The sequence below is a fragment of the Eurytemora carolleeae genome, unplaced genomic scaffold (genome assembly GCF_000591075.1).
Source record: "Eurytemora carolleeae unplaced genomic scaffold, Eaff_2.0 scaffold190, whole genome shotgun sequence".
In the NCBI taxonomy this organism is placed as follows: domain Eukaryota; kingdom Metazoa; phylum Arthropoda; class Copepoda; order Calanoida; family Temoridae; genus Eurytemora; species Eurytemora carolleeae.
The window spans coordinates 268,427-287,563 of NW_019396577.1; the positions used below are offsets into that span (position 1 = coordinate 268,427).

The window sequence follows — 19,137 nt, forward strand, 5'->3', positions numbered from 1 at the left end:
TACATAAACATCTCTCCTTAGTTCTATTCTCCATGTATATCTGAGTATACATGAACCTCTCTCCTTAATTCTATTCTTCATGTATATCTGAGTATACATTAACCTCTCTCCTTAGTTCTATTCTCCATGTATATCTGAGTATACGTGAACCTCTCTCCTTAGTTCTATTCTCCATGTATATCTGAGTATACATGAACCTCTCTCCTTAGTTATATTCTCCATGTATATCTGAGTATACATAAACCTCTTTCTTTAGTTCTATTCTAAATGTATATCTGAGTATACATAAACCTCTCTCCTTAGTTCTATTCTCCATGTATATCTGAGTATACATGAAACCGGGTTTAACAGTGTGAGGTGTTAAGTCCGGATTAGATGGAAATGGATGGGTGTCAAATCCGAATGTTGTCCAAAAAAAGGCAACATGGCGAAGACAGGACATAAAATATTCATTTGTAGAAATCTATTTTGATTTTTTTTGTTCCGAATTAAAATTTAAATACCATCCCCTTGAGGTTACACTTTAATGATGTAATTTCCACTGTTCATAACAAAACTATTTAACCAGAAACAGTCATTTCAGTCCTTAGTCCTAATGAAAGATGCACAACCAATAACCTACATATCTTTGTTTACAAACATATTTTCTCCAGTTTATAAAAAAGGAATATGGACAAAAGTCAGCTCTCAGTTTGTTTATATTTCTATAAAACTGCAGAACAATATTTATTATAAATAAATGCACAGAACTTCCTGACGTATACTTCCTCGATTAGTGTTGTTTTTGATAGTTTAAAAAAATTAAATAAAACTTATCAGATTTCTTAAATAATCATGTTAAAGTTTGCCTTCATTAAAATTTCCAATATCTTTATCCTTAAAAATGGGAAAACGATCCAAAAACGATCCAATTGATCGTTTCAACACATTCATTTTTGCATCGTGTTTGGATCGTTTTTTGGTCGCTTTTTGCATTTATCTTCTGCCAGGGTTTGAAACACACATGTTCAGAATACATTTGCTTTTCTTACATTATACAAAATTGTTTGAGCTTGAAAGAAAATAAAGGCAAAAAAGACCTAAAAAACTAAGCAAGTGAAGGTACATTACTATCCTTGATTAGTCAATAAGATGTAGTTGTTTACAATAAACCTCAGGGTTTTTTATACATCAATTCAACATTTATGAAAGTTTTTTCATACAGATATTTTGATACATTTTGAACGAAGTGTAACAATATTTTCACCAAAATACATCTATAAGAACTTAAAATAGGTTAGATTAGATTAGGCGGGATTAAGTTGAAAAGGTGTACACATAGTTAATTAAAATGGGGATTTGATTTAAATTATTAGAAACTGCTCGAAATTTTTCTTTAGAATTATTCTAAAATTTGGACCAGTTTCCTCCAGTTCAATTTCCATAGCAAACTTTTTTTTGTAATGGAAGCTTGGGAAGTTTGTTAATTTAAAAATGCAGTAAGCCGGGAGCAGATACCAGAGTTTACAGATAAAAATGAATGTTTATTAAAAGCTTAAAGGGACTGTACGCATAATTTCAAGTGAACTTTTCCAGCTGAAGAGGGACAATTCCATGATTAACAACCGTACCCTTTACACTTTTGACTAATCAAGGAGGACAGATTCTTCCTTTTTTGTCTAAAGGGAAACCCTTGTAATTGTTAAACACTTTTTTGGCAAGCTGTTTTATATATAGTGAAGGGATAACAATTTGTCCATGAAACATTGTGCATGAGGATGTTTATCTGTTTTTTTTTATTGAATAATAAATGAATTATTTAAGAAATTTGTATATATATTTACTTTTTATAAGTGGCAGAATATAAATATTCACATTAGAATTTCTAAAAACCGCGTTTATTTTTTTAAATAAATGTTATGTTATTCGCGACTTCAGTTGAGTTGAATATACACTTTCAGTCCCTTTTTAATCTAAACTTGTCTACATCAACTACATTCTTCGGGACAGAAAACCATCATTAAAAAAGCTAATTATGTAAAAATGTAAAGAGAAGATGCTCTTGATGAAAGTGTTTAAAGCAAAGTATGATTAAAAACTTATTTGCACATTTGACATTTAACATTAGATTTTATAATGAACATCTTGTATATAAATACTATAACTGTCAATTTACTCAAATCCAGAAAGATTGTGAATCTTTTTATTTTTTCATCGTTAGGCCTTAAAGTTATTCTTGATTCAAACTCCATTTTTTTAAAAGAATTTTTTATAGATTAATATTTGCTTTTAAACCAGAAATTGGCAAGTTTAATCTTGTGAAAAGTTTGAGTTATTCTTCAAAAATCTAAATATCATATTTTAAAGTTCTTTTGATAAAAGTTTGGTAAGATTTTCAATTAATTTACACAGCTTTATTACAACACTTTATAACAAATATTTAAATTATTCTTAGACGAATAACGTTTTTTGAAAAGGGATTGAACACTTGCAACAAACCCTAAATTTAGAATTCTCCTTTATCTTTACATCCTTTAAATTACTATATTATATAACAGAATTCATAGTTTGAAATCTCAAATACCGATTTTATTGTAAAGATTTAAATATGAGAAGATCTGTGTTTGTAGCAAGTATTCAGTTTCTTTTTCTTCTCTTTGATAAATACTAGAGCGTAAATTAAAATGCTCCCTTGACAGAATTCAATTATCTAAAATGTGTGCAATGTGAAAAATCATTTCTGCAAACCTCTAAGATATTAGTTTGCTCTCGGGGGAGAAATAAAAAATGAAATAATTTCAAGTATTGTCCAGCTACATATATATGGTGTCCTTGAGCCATAAGAGTAGAAGGGGATTCAGATAGATAGCCAATCTTACGACTTATAAGAATCTCGTAATAATGATGTCTAACCGCTACGACTTATAAGAATCTCGTAATAATGATGTCGAGCCGCTACGACTTATAAGAATCTCGTAATAATGATGTCGAACCGCTACGACTTATAAGAATCTTGTAATAATGATGTCGAGCCGCTACGACTTATAAGAATCTCGTAATAATGATGCCGAACCGCTACGACTTATTAGAATCTCATAATAATGATGTCTAACCGCTACGACTTATAAGAATCTTGTAATAATGATGTCGAACCGCTACAACTTATAAGAATCTTGTAATAATGATGTCGAACCGCTACGACTTATAAGAATCTTGTAATAATGATGTCGAACTGCTACAACTTATAAGAATCTCGTAATAATGATGTCGAACCGCTACGACTTATTAGAATCTCGTAATAATGATGTCTAACCGCTACGACTTATAAGAATCTCGTAATAATGATGTCGAACCTGCTACAACTTATAAGAATCTCGTAATAATGATGTCGAACCGCTACGACTTATTAGAATCTCGTAATAATGATGTCTAACCGCTACGACTTATAAGAATCTCGTAATAATGATGTCGAACCAATACGACTTAAAAGAATCTCGTAATAATGATGTCGAACCGCTACAACTTATAAGAATCTCGTAATAATGATGCCGAACCGCTACGACTTATTAGAATCTCATAATAATGATGTCTAACTGCTACGACTTATAAGAATCTTGTAATAATGATGTCGAACCGCTACGACTTATAAGAATCTTGTAATAATGATGTCGAACCGCTACGACTTATAAGAATCTCGTAATAATGATGTCTTACCGCTACAACTTATAAGAATCTTGTAATAATGATGTCGAACCGATACGACTTATAAGAATCTCGTAATAATGATGTCGAACCGCTAGGACTTATAAGAATCTCGTAATAATGATGTCGAACTGCTACGACTTATTAGAATCTCGTAATAATGATGTCGAACTACGTAGATTTATTTCTTCTCTGCAGCTTGACCAAGTGGACAAATGAACTGGTTGAACCTGCGGAACGGGGTTTAACTACTTATCGCTATTTATTAAATCAAGTCCTTGTAATAATTTACACAATCTTACAATCAAAAGGAATCCAGTAAAATTTTAGCCCAATCTCGCAACTAGGGTTGTTAATCGTTTTGGACCAAATTAAAACTGTATTATGTTAAAGTTTGATTTTATTAAACTTTAAATATCTTAATTTTGAAAATTTAAGACTGAAAAATGATCCAAAAGCGATCGATACAACACGTTCGTTGAGGCATCCTTTTTAGATCGTTTTTTTTACAAACATCTTCTGTCTTGCTCTTTTTTTACGCGATGCCAAGATTTTGCACCTGAAAGAAAATCTAGACAAAAAAAACCCGACCAATAAATATACCAACTAAATGCAATACTTAAAACCAATAAGAATCAAATGTACACTAGCCAAGCTCCTTTCTCATGAAACCATGCAAATTTTACCAGAGGAGTGAAAATGTACTTCAATGATGAAATCTAAATAGTTAAAGAAAAGGTGAGAGTAAGCGCGGTGAGTTTAAAATAATAATACAAAAGAATTGTTTTCACCCAAGTTATTAACTCAACAAAGTGTTTAGAATTATCTAGAAGTATAAAGTTAGTTTAAGCCTAGTTTAGTGCACTAACTTCAATCTTAAATACAAGTTCATGAGAAAGAATGCATTTTTTGACTTTTTTGAAAAAATATATTCTTGATACAATAAAAAAGATTAGAAAAAGCAACTTTATTGTATTCGTTAAGAAACAAGTGTGAAACACACTGATCTGTTTAATTTTAAATTTTCATCACAAGAATCTATTTCAGAAAGATGTAAAAGGAATTGAGTCTTTGCCATGAGCTCAAATTTTCGAATCCCTATATCTTTGCAACCACGAATTTAGTAAACCTTTGATATTTCAAACTTAGATTTTATGATTTAACAGAATTCATAATTTGAAATATCTAAGGTCTATGACATTGGTTTGCAAAAATATAGGAATTAAAAAACCAGAGTTTGTGACAAAGACTCAACTTTTTTGCATTTTTCAATATTTAATGACGGGAAACGTCCATGCTGAGTTTATCTTAAAAACATTAGATAAGAAGCCTTGGTTATTTGTTCAGCCTCTGTCTCTTTCCATCAAAATGAAGTTTATAAAAATTTTGTTTATTTTATCACTTTATTTATGCAATAAATATTTGAAGGATATAAAAAAGATGAGAAAATAATGTATTTTACATTTTTCACTCGTATTGCAGGAATCCTTGCCACAGTGCTCTCTTCAAATAGAATTCATATAATATTATTATCAGGATAATTCATTAAATTCACAAAGTAGATTTTCAGGATGAAATTTAGAGTTAAAGGGAGTGACCGGAAAAATATGGTAGTTGAACTAGAGCAGAATGTAGTATTGTGGAAATTTTTTTAAAAGATTCATTAAGACATATAAAACGTTAAATGATGTATAATTACTGAGTTTGGGTGCAAAGTCGACGTACAAAATCATTCATTTGGATGGTTACGTTTTGAGAATCGATTTTTAAAAAAATGTTAGAATCAATTTCATCATTATATTGAATTCTTATTCTTTATGAATTTGTTCGCTGATTTCTTTAAATTCTTCAAATTTCGTCTTTTCAATAAAAGTTCCAGGAAATCTAGAGAAAATGTTTTTGAATAATGAGACATTACAGAAACCAATAACTGAATAAGATTACTTATTTTCGATGATTCTATTTTATTTTCTTAACCTGTTCCTAAACATCTAACTAGTTTATTGTAAAATTTTTATTCCATTTTTCGTCGTCGTTATTGAATAATTCGTTTAACTCGATTCTCACAAGGATTCCTCAAAAATAAACAATCAATGAGGATTTTAAAGATTGAATTTTCGCTCTCGCTGAACAAATATGCACCGGTAAAAGGTTTCAAATGATTCATTAAAAAATTCTCCACAATACTACATTCTCAGTTCAATTACCATACATTGCCGGTCACTCCCTTTAAGGAATTTATAAATTTATTTCGATTTATTCCTGTTCATACATGGGAATTCAGTGACGAATTCGATATCGTCTTTTTAAATAATCCTTTGATTTAGTAAAGTGATACCTACTAAGAAAGATTTTCGTCTGATATGTTTACAATTTGTTTGTTTATGTTTTGCCTGCATACGGTGGTACTTAGTAAAACAAAAAAAATTCCAGTATACAAACAAGTAAACTTGTCAGTCTTCACTGTTTATCTTGCGGAGACATTAAAGACACATCTTTAAAGCCATTTATCCTTTTAATAGTATAAACTCTAGCAGACATAATAATATTATTTCAAAATTAGGTATTACAATGCTAATTCATGTCCAAGACGATATTGAATTCGTCACAGAATTCCCATGTTTATTGGGACACCCTGTACGAAGTTTTTAAGGGTATACCGTTGTGAATCTCAGAAAAACTAATTGAAAGCTAATTAGAAATTACGTACACCCTACACATTATCCTTAATAATTGAAAAATGTTATTAAATGAATCCCTGCAAATTATTATGGTTTTGTTTCCTCTCCTTCCCTCAGTGCAGACATCACCAGAATTATCCTAGCAAATAATAATAATAATAATAATAATAATAATAATAATAATAATAATAATAATAATAATTATAATTGATTAAAATAATAATAATAAGGATATTAAAAGTAAAAATAGTAAAAATACGTTACAAATAACACTTTGGATTTTCTTTATGTTAAGAGGTGGTATAATGTCGTCTTCAATATTTTCCTTGAGTTAAAATGAAAAATCATGATTTACTTAAAATCATATTTGGTCTTATATGTTTATGCACTTCATGGATTTAGGGACGCGTTAAAACATTTTATTTTTTATGTTTCTCTTTATATTTGCAACTATAAAACATTTCAAAATATCCTCTTTTCGTTTAGAAATCGTTAAGAAATTGTAAGGTACAGTGAAACCCTTAATAACGAATACATCGAAAGAATTCATCAAATGTCGTATTCTTCACTTTCTGATAATGCAATGTTGCAGATATTTAGTTTTTTAATTAGATGATTACATGGAACTCTTTAAAACTGTTCCTGCATATCCATGGCTATTTATTTATTTTCGCAAATACTAAAATTTACGTAATATAGTATAAAACTCATTAAAAAATTGTCAAGACGACATTTGATAAATTCTTCCGATGTATTCGTTATTAAGGGTTTCACTGTATTACACTGAACAGTCATTAATGTTATTATTATACATAAAAAGATTAAAGATAAGACCCTTTTCATTGTCACTAAAAAAGTTTCGTTTATTTAATGAAATAAATCTCTAAAACGCATATTTTATTAAATCACCTGAACACAGGTCCTTGCAAGGAATATAAGTTTTCTCTCATCTAAAAAAAACACATTTTAACAAAAAATTTGACGTTATTTTAGGTCAAGTCTTACCAACAAATAAACAGGCTTTAGAGACGATTTTATGAATTATAATTTGTCTGAGGTATCATGATAACTGATTAGTGATGGGCAATGATTTGGTTCGCTTTTTTAAAAAAACTTTAAAAGGTTTTTGGACTTTTTAAAGGTTGAACAAAATCTAAGAAGTTTTACAAAATTCCAAATCGTTTATTCTACAATTATTTCCTTACACTAAGCCAAATTTTAGATGCAGAAAACGAACAAAAATTGTAAATAAGCGTTTACAGAATAAAGTTATGAAATGATGGAATCTTATTAATTTCATGTCCAAAAAACCTTAAAAGCGTTTCGAAATTAAGAATCATTCTTATACAGGTGTGTGTGTGTGTGTATTGAACAGTGTACACTATCTTTTATTAGTTTATCAATATAAAGTAAATTTAGAACACTAATTCATATTTTCAAGTCGTTGTTAAAGAATAATCGTTTAAGAGAATTTTTGTATTTTTAGAAAAATTGTAAGATATGTAGTTTTCATGAAAAGTCAATACGAATGATTTCAAGAAATGCAAAAAAAAAGCCAGAATTGTGTTGCGAATTTCAGGATCAAAAATTGATCTTTATGTTAAATGCAGATTAATTTAATTCCACTTTGATATCTCGGGTAGTCAGACCCTGCCCTGTGAGATCAAGCACTGATCCACAGATTTAAAAGTACACACATTAGATATCGAGATTAAGCGCTCAAGATTAACGAATATTTTTGTATATTCTTCATCATTTTTCTTTATTTATACAAATCTATTTAGTAGATTTATATAAATGGTAAATATATCTTGTATATTACGTTAGCAGATTAATTGATTAAGTTCTAGCTTGTCATCTTTATTGTCTACAGAGTCTCCAGGACATTAATAAAATATTAGGACGCGAATTCATACTTTCTCTTGCTGTGTTCACAACTTTCTATTTTCTGCTTTCTAGTTTCTTTCTGTCTCCTGTTCTTTCTACTGCATGTAGTTTACCTTTTACTGCTTGCTTTTAACTTTCTACTTTATACTATCTTTCTACTGCATGTAGTTTACCTTTTACTGCTTGCTTTTAACTATCTACTTTATACCATCTTTCTACTGTCAACTACTATAATTTTACTGTCTATTTTATACTTTCTTATACTATCTTTTTACTTTCTACTTTCAACGGTTTGATATTAGAATCTTACTGTCTACTTTTACTGTCTCAAACTATTTTTATTTCTACTTTCTACTGTTTGCTACACAGGACTTTTATTGTCTGCTGTTAGCCTGTTTCCTGTCCAATGGACAATGTGTCCATACTACCCACTTTCTACAGTCTTCTTTCTACTTTCTGTTTTCTACTGTCTTATGTTAATGTCCTGTCCAAATTCTACATTATTCTCTACGTTCTACAGTAAAAAGTCTTGTGTCTACTTCATACTATCTGCTGTTTGCTTTCTATTATTTAGAACTTAAAAATGTAAATTACTGTCTACTGTCACCTTTATGTTGTACACTTTCTACGACCTATCGTCTACCACTAATATCATAATCACATGTCTACCATCTGCTATCTACTGTTTTAATCTACGATTTATTTGTAAAGATATGGAACATCAGAAAACAATCAGAAGATGTATTTCAGGGAACTCTTGACTCAAGAACACTTACATTAATTGAGAGATAGAAATAGATAAATAGATAGATAGATAGATAGATAGATAGATAGATAGATAGATAGATAGATAGATAGATAGATAGATATATAGATAGATAGATAGATAGATAGATAGATAGATATGTAGATTGACTAGTTAACGTATATAATCAGGTTAAGAAAAAAAAGTAAATTTAAATCATTGAAAAAAAGTTATTTTAAAATTTCGCAAGTTTATGCAAATTCTTTCAGCCAGGGTCGTTAGTTGAAGATTTTCTTATTTTAATGTAATAGACGACATTTTGAAGAAAACTGCAAGTAAAATTATAGAAACAGCATTAGAAATGATGATAATGAAATAATCGATTCTGCGGTTCTACCATGGCTTTCAACGACAATTTCTATGCTCCGAAACAGCTACTCAGTCTATAAAATAATTCTTTTATATGTTTTGTCCGGGTTTTTAAGTAATTGTAAAAAACGTTTCTTCTGCTGACTGAAACAGCTGGTGAAAAAATATCAACGACTTTACGCTCTTATTTAAAAATTGTACACCGTAATAATGTCTCATTGGTATTAAATGAATCCTAAAGTTTGTCTCTAAAATACTGCACTTTCAGCTAGCCGATCCCTTCCTTTAAGTCAAAAGCTAACTTGTAACTTCTGCTACTTTTAGAGACATCAACGAGGAATCAACTTAATCTGTCGGATCAGAAAAAGATCCGGATTAGAGCATTCTAAAAGGGATTAACCATACAAAAGTTTCAACCTGAATTCCTGAATCTCCTTTCAAGCTCATCTAAAGTTGTATTGGATGAACAAATAATTCTTGAATATCATAACAAATCTTTCCTCTGAAGGCTTGTTTTGCTTAAAAATGTTTTACCTACTTTTTACCAACATGACCGACCTATGATTCACCCATCAGAGGTTACTTTACGTCCCTTGGGACAATTAAGTAAAATACAACCCGCTCTGCAAAGTTTTCGTGTGAAAAAATTGCGCATTTTCATCTCAAAAGACTATGAAATTGAAAGTGAAATTTTCAATTAACCATTTTCGCTCGCAAAACATCCCTTCGCTGCTCTTTGGATGTTTTGTAGAAAAAATTGGCCTTAGAAACCCTTGGTAAAGTAAAATTCCCTTATTTTCCGTGCAAAGTAGTTGCAAATTATTATTTAAGGAGGGGTATTTTAACCTTTTAAAGAATTTGACATAAACAATACTCTTTTTAAAAAAATACTGAATTACAGTTTACAATTAAATAAAAACAATTTTTTACTGTTCATTTCTCTGAGTTCAGCGGAGAAAGGTTAGAGTTCAGTCATAGATAGTAGAGTTCATGTCCAGGAAGGTTAAAATGTTCTCCTGTAGGCTGGTTTGTATGGAGATTTCTAATGTAACCAATATGTTCTCTCACTCTTTCACCTAAAGATCTTGTTGTCTGTCCTATATATTGTAGTTTTTACTGCTCACATGTAATACAGTAAACTACATTTCTGGTCTTATACAGTTGAAAATTCCATTAATCTTAATCTTCTTGCTGGTATTAGAGGATTGTATAACTGTTCCAGGCTCTATGAAGGGACAAGTTGGGCAATTTAAACCACTAGGTTTCATACCAGGTATTAGCCTCTTTGAGAGATCTAGGAGATCTGGAATTCTGGCTCGGATAAGTTTATCCCTGAGATTAGGAGGTCTCCTATAGGTAACCATAGGTGGATTTTGAAAAACCTCCTTCATCCAAGGATCCTCGACCATGGTTCTCCAATGTTTCTGTATGATGGAGGAGATACAAGGCAATCGGGGATTAAATGAGATAGAGATTATAACTCTATCTGGTGTCTCCACTTTCTTTAAAGCAACTTCTCTAGGTTAGCTTTAGCTCAGAGCGTGAAGGAGGGGTAAAAGGGGGAATAAAAGAGGGATAAAAGGGGGAGTGAAGGAGGGGTAAAAGGGGGATTGAAGGAGGGGTTAAAGGGGGAGTGAAGGAGGGGTAAAATGGGGAGGGAAGGAGGAGTAAAAGGGGGAGTGAATTAGGGATAAAGGAGGTGTAAAGGAGGGGTGAAAGGAGGAGTAAAGGAGGAGTAAAAGCGGGAGTGAGGGAGGGGTAAAAGGGGGAGTGAATTAGGGGTAAAAGGAGGAGTAAAGGAGGGGTAAAAGGTTGGGGGAAAACTGAGAAACAGGGCAGGGAATGCAAAAAAAAATGAAGTAGACTAGGTAAAGGGTAAAGTATATAAATAAAAATATATTTCTAAAGAGATATTAGTCTAGATAAATGTAAATGCCTGATTCAATAGAAATGTCAAAAAGATGAGAATATATTATCTCTTTATATCTGTATTCCGTATATTTAGAGCACTTGGATCCACTCCACTGTATTGTTTGTGAAAAGATTTAGTTTATTATGTTTTAAATATTTTACAGACTTTTCAAGAACAGGGACAACGGCAGGGTTTTGATGGGTTTTGGTTCTGAAAATTTTTAATGATGTACATCAGCCGTTTTTCCTTCGTCTTTTCAAGGTTTCAGTCGTATTTTTTTTGTTGCATTTTTTATTAAAATTATAAATGGATAAACTGTAATTTAAAATTCATCTTCAGATGTTTCGGAATTATGAGGCTCTTTTAAAATATGTGAAGTTTAATACTAGTTATAAAGTTTGCTTTTATTACACTGCAAAATGTTGACTAAGACATAGTTGTTAACCATTAATTTTAAAACCTCTATAAAATGTCGTCTTCAACTTGAATCTCCTGTCGGAGACAGCCAAACCAAATTTTCAGCCCATACAACAACTATACAACGACTATACAACAACTATATAACAACTATACAACAACTATACAGCAACTATACAACAACTATACAACAACTTTAATTTACCTTTTACTTTATCAAACTCTTTTAAAGTCAGGCAAAACTTCGAATCGGAGGTACAATCTCTAAAATAAACTTTTTATCTGTTGATTAATCCTTTTGAGATAGCTGTGGAAATTATTTGTTATCTTCGTACTTTTTTCTTCAAACCATGATATTTATCTAAGAGTGTTGTAAGGAATCAAGTTTTTACCACAACCACATATTTACTTTCCAACCTTATGTAAACCTTTGATATTTTAAACTTAGAAGTATTTGATCTAACAGAACTCCTAGTTTGAAATACTAAAGGTCTACACATATCCAGAGATGTGCCTTAGATAATTTTAGTTTTAGGTAAATACTCAGATTCCTTGTAATCTTACAATGTTCAGAGATCAAGACTTTAGTGCGGATATTATTATCATTTATCTTGAACGTTTGATCTCTATATCCATGTGAGCACTTTGAGGATTAATACTTGCTTCCATAATTAAAGTTATCCCTGCAGGGTATAGCCATCACGGGATATCGAAGATGAGTCAAATTAATCTGTAGATCTACATAAGATGCAGATCAGAGCTTGATCCCAAAGTGCACACACAAGTTCTGACTTCAGAGCAAATTTTTTAAAAAAAGGTTAAACTAAAAAAAATCACAAATATTTAATAGAAAAAAACAAAGACTTTCCACTACAATATTTCTGTTAAACGTATTATCATAATAATTTTTAAAACAAATTTTTAGTTTATTAAACGCAGTTTATACCTGGGAGGTGGAGGGTTTAAAGAACAGACTGCAGAGACATCTGTGTTGCACTGAACACAACTCAAAGCTCTCACTAAAATAAGATATTTAAAAAAATGATCACTCGCCTCATCTTCAAATTTTCTAATCCCTACAGTTTTCAAACCTAATAATGTAAACATTTGATACTTTCAACTTTGATCTAGCAAAATTCATAGATTAAACAATCAAAAGCCAAGGATATCAGGTTTCAAGGGTTAAAATTCCCAAAGTTTACATCAACATATGTTAAATCTGACAGAAATTTCTTTAATCTAAAAAATGTTTTAGAAACCCTTATTCTTGATTTGGTCTATTGTTAGGATATAAAGAATAGAGTTTCTTAGATGAAAGATTTCTCAAGCCCTTCAACAACACAGATAGTTTATTATATAGAGGGGGCAGAGGGGTAATCATATAGAGGGGACAGAGGTGTAATCATATAGAGGGGACAGATAGTTTATTATATAGAGGGAACAGATGGTTAATTATATAGAGGGGACAGGAGGGTAATTATATAGAGGGGACAGGAGAGTAATTATATAGAGGGGACAGGGGGTTGATTTTATAGAGAAGACAGAGTGTTAATTATATAGAGGGAACAGGGGGTTAATTAATGAGAGTGGACAGAGGGTTAAATATATAGAGTGGACAGAGGGTTAATTATATAGAGTGGACAGAGGGTTAATTATATAGAGTGGACTGAGGGTTAATTATATTGAGTGAACAGAGGGTTAATTATATAGAGTGGAGAGAGGGTTAAATATATAGAGTGGACAGAGGGTTAATTATATAGAGGAGCCAGGGGGTTAATTATATAGAGAAAACAGGGGGTTAATTATATAGAGGGGACAGAGGGTTAATTATATAGAGGAGCCAGGGGGTTAGTTATATAGAGGGGACATGGGGTTAAATATATAGAGGGGACAGGGGGTTAATCATGAAGTGAAAACAAGGTATGACAATTTCCAGATGGTTTTGTTATAGATATTTATAATTTTTTCTATTCTCTACACCCTATTTAGTACCGTATAATGTAAACCCTTTAGTTTCTGAAGTTACTAATTAATGGCTTCCATAAAGGCTTAATTTTATTTTATAATGAACAGTTTAGACCAATAATTCACAAACTACCTTTCATAAAAACTAGAATCTCTACTGGGTTACCCACAAAAGATGAGGCTTAAATGACGACCAAAATTTGTTTTTATGTAACCATCTTCTGGTTGACATGCAGTCTTTGCTAGCAGGACAGAATGAGAAGGTCATATTCATGCAACATTATTGTTTGACTTTGTTATCTCGAATCACTTCTAGTTTTGATTTTAGGCACAAAAATGAACAAAAGAATTGAGTCTTTGTCGCCAACTGTGAGTTTTTTAAACCCAATATCTTTGCTACCCAATGTTGTAGACCTTAGATATTTCAAACTATGAATTCTGATAGTTCAAATGATTTAATTTTGAAATATCAAAGGTTTAACCCATCAGGTTGCAAAGATGTAGGGATTAGAATTTTTCAGTTTGCACGGCAAAGAATCAATTCCTTTAAACTATTTGTGTATATTTGGAGTAGGGTTCGAATTTGCAAAAACTCGGCAATAATAATGACGTCTCAAAAAATGTTTTCTTTTCTTTTCTAAATTAGCCGAACATGATGGATGATCCACGAACATGAAGGATGATCCACGAACATGATGGATGATCCACGAACATGATGGATGATCCACGAACATGATGGATGATCCATGAACATGATGGATGATCCACGAACATGATGGATGATCCACGAACATTATGGTTTTATAGGTATCACCAACGAACGGTTTCGAAATTATTTAACAAATAGAACGCAATATGTATGTTTATGTATGTTTATGTATGTTTATGTATGTTTATGTATGAACGCAATATGTATGTTTAGGAGAATTTCAAGCAAACTTACTCTTAATGTTTCTAAAAATAGATGACTTTTTTATCAACAATACAAATTAAAGATTGTTTCTAAAATGGAATTTTTTTAATTAGACCACATATGTGCTGAAATTTGAAGTGCGATATTAATAAAATAAATAATAAATTAATAAATTAATATTATTAAAAGTAAACTAGAGTATGGTATTTTATCTTGGGGTCCGTCAGTAAATAGTAAATCAGGTAAATTATATCTACTCTTCAGAAGAAAAGCTCTACGAGTTCTAGCAGATTTCATGTTGCACACACGTGACAAAAATCCGCTTTTTCTGAAACTTGAGATTCTAAATATAAAACACATGATCAAATTTAACACTTCTATTTATATGTTTAAATATATGAATGGAAAGCTATCATTATCTTCTATGGCAGGTTCATAGCTTCAGCGAAGAACCAAATAGAACAAAAAGTTATAAGTTAAAATTAGTTTACAATTAGTATCTACAAAGTTTTCATACGATTTTTCTTCCATGGACCTAGATCTCTATTCCATTGGAAATAAAATCTCTATGCTCCCTAACAAGTTTTTAAAAAAAATTCTTGAAGAATATTGTCATTTTCATTGTATAAATAAAAAATGCTTTTCTTGGTAAATCTTGATTCTATCCCCTTCCCTCTATTATTATAACATAACATAATAAAACATACAAAATTATAAACTTTGTGTGCTGGGTTCTCCATTCCCAAGTACATTACTGGAATTCTATTTTAAAATCAAACAACTCAGTTTTCATAACTGTTGGATGTAAGATTATACTAGTCGTTTTATGAGAGCTCAACGTTGGACCGCTAAACCTCTAGCATCAAATAATTATTAACAGTTTACTGTGGAGGATGATTTAATATTTAAAATATTTCAAAACTTCAAAAATTTCAATATTCAAAAACTTTGCATAATCAACAATAAACATTTTACTTCGTTCATTAATTCATTTTTTTAAACGAAATATTTTTTTATTTTCGTAAGGATATATGGGCTACAATATTGTAGCAATTTACATAGTTAGAATAAAATTGCTTTGTGAAAAATAAAATTGCTCTGTGAAATAAAATTGCTCTGTTCATTAAATCCTTCATTCATTCATATTTGCCTAAAAGATCCTGAAGAACACTGATTTCTATTCAAAATCTTAGGCTACTTAAGCGAAGTATGGAAAAGATTGTTCGGCTAACAGACATACAGACAGCATTTAAAAACATAAAAGTTATGTACACATTGTACGATGTACGGACTAGAGTGGTTCTGTAGTTGAGTTCTTTTTTACGAGGATTTTATGAGAGACTTCCGGAAATTCAGAATTTGATAGAATTTAAACATATTCTTGAAATAGATGGATAATATATTCAGTAAGAAGGAGAAGGATGGATAGATCAAGAATAAGAGGGGAAAGTATGAAAAGATCAAGAATAAGAGGGGAAAGGATGGATAGATCAAGAATAAGAGGGGAAAGTATGGATAGATCAAGAATAAGAGGGGAAAGTATGGATAGATCAAGAATAAGAGGGGAAAGCATGGATAGATCAAGAATAAGAGGGGAAAGGATGGATAGATCAAGAATAGGAGAGGAAAAAATGAAAAGATCAAGAATAAGAGGGGAAAGGATGAAAAGATCAAGAATAAGAGGAGAAAGTATGGATAGATCAAGAATAAGAGGGGAAATTATGGATAGATCAAGAATAAGAGGGGGAAGGATGGATAGATCAAGAATAAGAGGGGAAAGGATGGATAGATCAAGAATAAGAGGGGAAAGTATGGATAGATCAAGAATAAGAGGGGAAAGTATGGATAGATCAAGAATAAGAGGGGAAAGCATGGATAGATCAAGAATAAGAGGGGAAAGGATGGATAGATCAAGAATAGGAGAGGAATGGATGGATAGATCAGGAATAAGAGGGGAAAGGATGGATAGATCAAGAATAGGAAAGGAAAGGATGGATAGATCAGGAATAAGAGGGGAAAGGATGGATAGATCAAGAATAGGAGGGGAAAGGATGAAAAGATCAAGAATAAGAGGAGAAAGTATGGATAGATCAAGAATAAGAGGGGAAAGTATGGATAGATCAAGAATAAGAGGGGAAAGGATGGATAGATCAAGAATAAGAGGGGAAAGTATGGATAGATCAAGAATAGGAGGGGAAAGTATGAAAAGATCAAGAATAAGAGGGGAAAGGATGAAAAGATCAAGAATAATAGGAGAAAGTATGGATAGATAAAGAATAAGAGGGATGAAAAGATCAAGAATAAGAGGGGAAAGGATGAAAAGATCAAGAATAAGAGGAGAAAGTATGGATAGATCAAGAATAAGAGGGGAAATTATGGATAGATCAAGAATAAGAGGGGGAAGGATGGATAGATCAAGAATAAGAGGGGAAAGGATGGATAGATCAAGAATAAGAGGGAAAGTATGGAAAGATCAAGAATAAGAGGGGGAAGGATGGATAGATCAAGAATAAGAGGGGAAAGGATGGATAGATCAAGAATAAGAGGGGAAAGTATGGAAAGATCAAGAATAAGAGGGGAAAGTATTGAAAGATTAAGAATAAGAGGGGAAAGGATGGATAGATCAAGAATAAGAGGGGAAAGTATGGATAGATCAAGAGTAAGAGGGGAAAGGATGGAAAGATCAAGAATAAGAGGGGAAAGTATGAAAAGATCAAGAATAGGAGAGGAAAGGATGAATGGAAGGGATGAAGGATGTGATATTAAAGATAAAGAATGAATGAAAAGGTAATGTAAAGTTGATGAAAAATGAAGAGAGTAGAATGAAATATGAATGATGGATAAGATATGAAGATGTAAAGTTTGAGAGTGGTTGGTATGATATATATGAAATGTCTTTACTTCCATAAAATATCTAAACACAAAAAAAACTGTAAAGTTGTTTATTTCTTCTTCCTATGCCAAGACATTTATAAAGGCAGGAGACAATATTAAACATAGAATAACATAAAATTATTTAAAGCATGTTTTAGATTCAACAAGGATCTATTGTTGTAGTTTCAAGTGAATCTCTTCCTCAGATTCACAACAGTAAATTTTCAACCTTCAGTAATTTAGAGAATATGGTGGTTTCTGCAGCAGAAGTCCGTAAGTGACACTTATAAAGAAACTAAACTGCAACTAAAATTTATCTAAGAAATAACATTCTGTACCAGACAAAGCTTTCAAGGGTACCGTTGTGAATCAGAGAAATAATTACTTGTGGATGATGAACGAGATGAATATACTTGTACTAACCTGAGTTGACCAGCTGAGCTAGAACAAGAAAAGTAGAAGTATACTCCATTATCATTATTTATTTCACCAATTCATCCATTATTCACATTTCAGTAATTTCTGAAAATATTGAGAATAAAAACCATATGCTCTAGAACCTCTACTTAGGACCTTTATGTAGATTTTAAAATCTAAGTACAATTTGCATTCTTCTGTATATTATTTTTAAACTGGGTACTCTGTAGATTATATATGAACTATTGTACTGTGTACTCTGTAGATTATATATAAACTATGTATACTGTGTACTCTGTAGATTATATATAAACTAGGTGCACTGTGTACTCTGTAGATTATATATAAACTAGTTGTACTGTGTACTCTGTAGATTACATATAATCTAGGTGCACTGTGTACTCTGCAGATTATATATAAACTAGGTGCACTGTGTACTCTGTAGATTATATATAATCTAGGTGCACTGTGTACTCTGTAGATTATATATAAACTAGGTGTACAGTGTACTCTGTAGATTATATATAATCTAGGTGCACTGTGTACTCTGTAGATTATATATAATCTAGGTGCACTGTGTGCTCTGTAGATTATATATAAACTAGGTGTACTGTGTACTCCGTAGATTATATATAAACTAGTTGCACTGTGTACTCTGTAGATTATATATAAACTAGGTGCACTGTTTACTCTGTAGATTATGTATAATCTAGGTGTACTGTGTACTCTGTATATCATATTTAATCTAGGTGCACTGTGTACTCTGTAGATTGTATATAAACTATGTGCACTGTGTACTCTGTAGCTTATATATAATCTAGGTGCACTGTGTACTCTGTAGCTTACATATAATCTACGTGCACTGTGTACTCTGTAGATTATATATAAACTAGGTGCACTGTGTACTCTGTAGATTATATATAAACTAGGTGTAAGAAGAAGAAGAAGAAGAAGAAGAAGAAGAAGAAGAAGAAGAAGAAGAAGAGGAAGAAGAAGAAGAAGAAGAAGAAGAACTGTTCTTCCTCCTGTAAGACCGGAGAGACTAATCTCTGAAAACTGAGACGGAGAGAATCTCCTAAACCTCCTCTATCTGCAGTATCCGCCCAACCCAACCCTCACTCAGCTCTTTGCTATGTGTTAAAGCTTTTTTAACTCAATAAGTTGAATGCATTGAGGAGAAATCAGTATAGCCTTAAAATTCTAAAGAAATTAATTTCCATGATTGCTATATAGACTTATTAATGCATCATTTGTCGCAATTCTTGTTAAAAACGGA

General features: G+C 31.3%; 1 protein-coding gene across 1 annotated transcript; it reads right to left on the reverse strand.

Moving 5' to 3' along the window:
* Positions 1-5,080: 5,080 nt before the first annotated feature.
* Positions 5,081-17,962, reverse strand: LOC111705795 (uncharacterized). Its single transcript, XM_023478463.1, has 6 exons — positions 17,868-17,962; positions 12,639-12,711; positions 11,898-11,956; positions 7,272-7,312; positions 6,440-6,501; positions 5,081-5,184 (listed from the first exon to the last, which is right to left on the reverse strand). The coding sequence occupies exons 1-6, from the start codon at positions 17,920-17,922 to the stop codon at positions 5,085-5,087; spliced, it is 390 nt and encodes a 129-aa protein (XP_023334231.1). The 5' UTR covers positions 17,923-17,962; the 3' UTR covers positions 5,081-5,084.
* Between the last annotated feature and the right edge of the window lie 1,175 nt (positions 17,963-19,137).

Bases quoted from the DNA above. Each gene is read 5' to 3' on its own strand.
- LOC111705795 (XM_023478463.1), bottom strand. From the start codon at position 17,922: ATGATAATGGAGTATACTTCTACTTTTCTTGTTCTAGCTCAGCTGGTC. The intron at 12,712-17,867 runs GTTAGTACAAGT...ATCTTATTTTAG, and splicing joins AGCTCAGCTGGTCAACTCAG to TGAGAGCTTTGAGTTGTGTT. The intron at 11,957-12,638 runs GTATAAACTGCG...AGTTTATTTTAG, and splicing joins TTAAACCCTCCACCTCCCAG to AGATTGTACCTCCGATTCGA.